General features: G+C 43.0%; 1 protein-coding gene across 1 annotated transcript; it reads right to left on the bottom strand. All coding sequences in view use genetic code 11, as the record gives it.

The window, feature by feature from the left end:
• Positions 1-1,961: 1,961 nt before the first annotated feature.
• EGR_03590 (hypothetical protein) lies at positions 1,962-3,989 on the bottom strand (the record flags this gene model as incomplete). The annotated part of the gene is made up of 2 exons (XM_024492839.1): positions 1,962-2,147; positions 3,678-3,989. The coding sequence occupies 2 exons, from the start codon at positions 3,987-3,989 to the stop codon at positions 1,962-1,964; spliced, it is 498 nt and encodes a 165-aa protein (XP_024352722.1).
• Positions 3,990-4,859: the final 870 nt, after the last annotated feature.

The raw sequence follows: 4,859 nt of genomic DNA, 5'->3' as shown, positions 1-4,859 counted from the left end.
AGCAAACACCTCTCTAAAATTCATTTTTGCATCGCCATGGATCATGTGCAAGAATGTCTGCGATTGACTGTCTCGGGTTTTGAGACACTCGAAGAATAGACAACGGAGAGGTTTGTTTGAACAAAACGCACAAAAATGTTTGATACTTACCCACTTTTGAAAGGCATGTCCTGTGGAGAAAAAAGGCGGCCTTGGCTGGATTGTTAATCCTCTTTGCAGACAGGAATCACTGATGATGCGCCCAACAAGCGAAGTCTAAGTAACGAGGTGGATACTTGGCTGTCCAGTGAATAAGAGATGAAGGTGCATTTTACTGAAATTAATGCACATCGAATGGCCACCTCGAGTCGCAGCGGGGTTCCACCCAAGGACGAATTGATTTATTGGTGGTAACGCCAGTCGATATTAAAAGGGATCAATATCGCCTCACACCTTGGGGGAGCATCAGTCGCCATCAAAGGCACACGATTTCCTCCTGCATGTTATTTTTACCTTTGATGCAGGTGGGCTTTCCCCATGACTAAGGGTTGCATTGTCACGAGACAGTCAAACAAAAGACAAGACGGCATTAAGTATCCGGTGATAAATAGTGATTAGGGATCCTCTCCATCGTGTACATGATTTCTATAGTGGATTATTCTGTAACACCTTCATTATTTGTTTGACACCTAGCATTTCATTGTGAGTATAGTTAAGGCCTCACCTCTGTACGTCTGCTGGGCGACATGTTCTCCCAGCCATGCCAGTAGCACCCAAGCCCTTCTGTACGGGGCATTATATATTCTGTCCCAGTAGCACGATTTCTCTCTACTTCTTCTTTCTATTACTGAGTGTTAAACCTTTAACAGGACGGAAGAAGGTTAAATGATGCAGGTGGGAAAGGCTTTGACGACTCCAAACAGAAGGAATGGAAATGACGTCCACACCCATCAATCACCCCAGTCCCGTGTTTCGCACAAGTGCTACTAACAAGAGAAGAGAAGTTGGCTGTAAACCATCTGGAGAAGTTCGTTGCGGAGCTGTCTACGGCACTTGTATGAAGATGTCAATTAAGTAATCACGCAATACCATCCCCACCTATGCAATAGCTCTATGGAACCCTGCTATGTACGTCTAGGCAGCAGTGAAGTAAGGGCTAGGTGGCAAGGCAGAATAGACGCGATACCTTATCCCCAAGGAGCCATTTCAAATTCCACCCTCTACTAAATGACACACCTTTTAAACCAATGTTTCTGTAGCTAGCGTGGAACATATGAAATGGCCTACACATCTCCCTTCCCCCAGTACAGTTCCCATACAGTATGAAGCTCCCGATCCAGTCCAATTGCCAAGAGGGATCAATGACTCTGAGGTCTAGCATCTTAGTTGCAAGCAAATTCAATGACTAGCGTGGTTGATTAATGGTTGTTTGTCCTCCAGCATCGACTACGTCGTAATGGCTGACACGGAAGGTTGACCAAGAGCAGCACCGCTGGCGACTCCAAAAGGGAGAGGAGACATTTTAATACTTTAATTGTTCGCTTAACTCTGTGTTTTGATTACACGGGTACTTAAATCACCATTATTGTACTTCTGATAAGTCAGTACCTCCTCAACCCTTCCGTAAATGGGTAGTGTATTATGTATACTTTCTACCTCAGAGAAGACCCGGAACCCTACAATTCTACTGAAAAAGTAGCTGCATCTTTAGTAGTGACTACAGCTTACCTCTGAAATGAAATATGAAGACAGTGCCGCATAAGGAAACTGCAGAAATTACTGATTCATTAGAACACTAATGGTAGTGGAATGTATACTTGACTGAGACCATGCATCGCTTTTGATCCTTCAAATCGAACAAACAATAAAGATCTGAGTGTGTGAGAGGCAGCCATCGAACAATAATTGGAGCAGTATGATTAATCCAAGAAGCGATGAAATATTAACACCTTGAATCACATAACTTCAGTATACTTCGAGAGCTAATTGAGGGTATCACTTTCAGAGCCGTAAAATTGGGAGTGACAGAAGCGTGCGCAGCATAAGAGATTGTAGGATTCAACACTGAGAAGACCTTTAAGTTTGGTTCCTGACTTGTACTGCATCAACCTTCCTGGCACCACCGAGTTGGGTGATTCGATTGCCACCGCATCTCTGACACAGGCTGCCTGAAAGCTCGCAAGGTAGCCAATCAGCAATGGAGATAGAAGTAATAAAATAATTCTTTCCCTGTTATGAAGTAAATGTGGATCTTCAACTGATTGCCACATAACCACTGAAAATGTAGACTCAATGCGCGGTAGGAAGAAGATTGTTCATTAATAGGGCTCAAATAGATATCGTTTGCGAACTCGAAAGATAAAAAGGTTTAGGAGATTCCACCTCCAGCCGTAGTTCTTGTAAAATGCGGTGGAGGGTTTTTTTGCAATTACGTAGTTGCAAGATTGAGATCGACGCACTTAAAATGCGATCTCAAGCACTCCCATATAATTATCATTTATTGGGTAGAAAATCATACTCTTCCAGCCTCTGATCTCAAATTCGCAGCTTAGTTTCTTGCTTGGGTGATAATTATGATCACCTTTATTTCTGGTTTGTTCACTTAAAATCAAAGCTTACAGTACATTTTAAGTATCACCTTCAAAGCACAAAAGTGCCTTTAAAGGACTCAGGTCTGAGCTTTATACACCGGTCTCGATAACGCGACACACAGCGGTTGCAAAGCCAACATGGCGCATGGCGTTTGCCTAAGGGGTGCTTAAAAATAAGGAACTTACTTTAGCTCTAGAATATTACGCATAAAGCACAAATATTCGAATGAATACTCCTAGGTGTTCTTTTTAATTAAAAGCTCCTTAGGAGTAGAGCTTTTCCATTAATTATTTGTTGTTTAAGTGAACTGAGTGTGTGTGGAAAATACAACTAGTTTTACTAGAGTTTTCTCCATAGGGTCAGCGGAACGCCTTGTTGGTTTTGAATTATGACAAGGTTCATTGTTGAATCTCAAAGTAAAAAAAAAAAAACCGAAAATTTGAAGTCGATGTGTTAAATATCTGTGAGGTGTGAGAGGGAGATACAACCACTAATTTCTTTGAGTAAGGAGCAAAAACAAGTAAGGGGGCAAGGAATTAGTCACATATCCAGCGTAAGACACTGCAATCGCACGCCTCCCTTTTTCTACAAAGCTGTTAGGCAAATTACATGACATGCTAGTGCAGCGCTCTGGGACTTCCGTGAAGACAGAAGTCGTCACGTTACTGGGGAGGAATTTATGTTGTCGATGTACAGGAGGGCTAGGGGTGGGCTACCGGCAGAACCCGGGTACTGTTTCGCCCAGCGGAAGTAAAAATACGGAGGCTCAAGTGCCCACAAAACCAAAACGAAGGGTTAAACAATCCGAACAATACACCAGAAGACCCAATAAAACTAGGCAACCAAAGCTGACATCTTGATCAAACTCCGTGTAAGGTCGTTGCTAGCGCAAAAGAGTTTATCCCTGGTTTTGAGCAAATTTACTTGTCGTGGAAACTAATTTTAATCAATTAATGCTTCCCGCTGTGGGATTCCCAACAGAAATGGATGGCTAATTAAATTGTGCTTTGTGCAACAGTCAAACACTACGATTTGATTTTACCACACTCTGTGCTAAGAGATGCTTAAATTGTTCGAGGATGTTGCATTTATCAGAACCTGCTTACCATAGCAGAAAATAGCACACGAGCGTGATTTTTTGTCCTATCGTCTAGCGTGTAAGCGCTGTCAATGTTAAAGGCTATGCTGAAGCATTGGTGTTGCTCAACACCCTGTAAGCTTGCCACCCGTGGGATGAGTAAGCGAGGCATCTTGAGCACCATCCATGCCCCCTCTGTTGGCTCAGCCGCCAGGTCTGCAGCACGTGAGTGAGTGGGTGGGTGGGTGAGCGGTCGACATGCCGTGTGCTCTCGTGCACGCCCGCGTGCGTGCGTGCGTGCGTGCGTGGATGTGCGAGAGTGCGGACGTGGTGTTTGCATTGTCACTCATCAGCTCCATTTAGGCTACTACCAGAGGCTTACCACCTTTTAAATTACCCTCCTCAAATTTATCCTCACCTCATCCGTCATCTATACAGACTCTAATCTACGAAGTGAGAAAAAAGAAACAGCTGCATTAAAATCTTTCGAGGGATCACATTTCGGAGACGATGAGGGTTAAAAACTCCTGAAATTTGCAGTGCTTTTGCAATAAAAACAATACCTTCTTTATCATCTCCGTGCAGTAAACTTTTTCCCACTATTTTATGTTCGATTAAGTAGGCTTTGTTTATCCGCCGCTATACTTTATGCAAACACTAATGACTCTGAGTCGCTTGAGAGGTATGACTGTACTCGCCTGGCGCAATGATCAAACACCTACACAGCTCAAGACTCAATTTGGGGAGCTTAGCATTAAGAAGTGCGTTTTCTGTACACTTATTTAGTCTAAATGACGACTTTGTCATCCCTTTCGAAAAGTGCTGAAATCCTGAAGTGTGATGCTGTGGCAAATGCTTTCATGGAAAGCGAATGGAGCCATTCAGGCAATCAAGCCCATCGGGCTACCGAGTTGTAGTTAAGTTAGTGTCTGCTACAGTCACTTCACCAAGACGCGATACCAGAAAGGGAGAAAACTATTTTGTGATAATGAAGGTACATTTCGTGAGAAGATGTTCAAATTATGGCTGTGTGTGTGGGAACTGAGACTAACGGAAAGTTATTTTAAAAATGCAATAATTTATGAAGAATTAATTACCAAAATAACTCTTACTCTGGTGTTGAGGTTACTAGCGCGATTTGTCGCCAATAAAGAGTTATTTAATAGTCAGAACTCAACAAATCGACACGCCTGAAAGGGAAGTGATGTGA

This window comes from Echinococcus granulosus, assembly GCF_000524195.1.
Source record: "Echinococcus granulosus chromosome Unknown EG_S00019, whole genome shotgun sequence".
Classification (NCBI taxonomy): Eukaryota; Metazoa; Platyhelminthes; class Cestoda; order Cyclophyllidea; family Taeniidae; genus Echinococcus; species Echinococcus granulosus.
The sequence above is the reverse complement of the archived record's forward strand: the minus strand, read 5'-3'. Positions and strand labels throughout refer to the sequence as shown.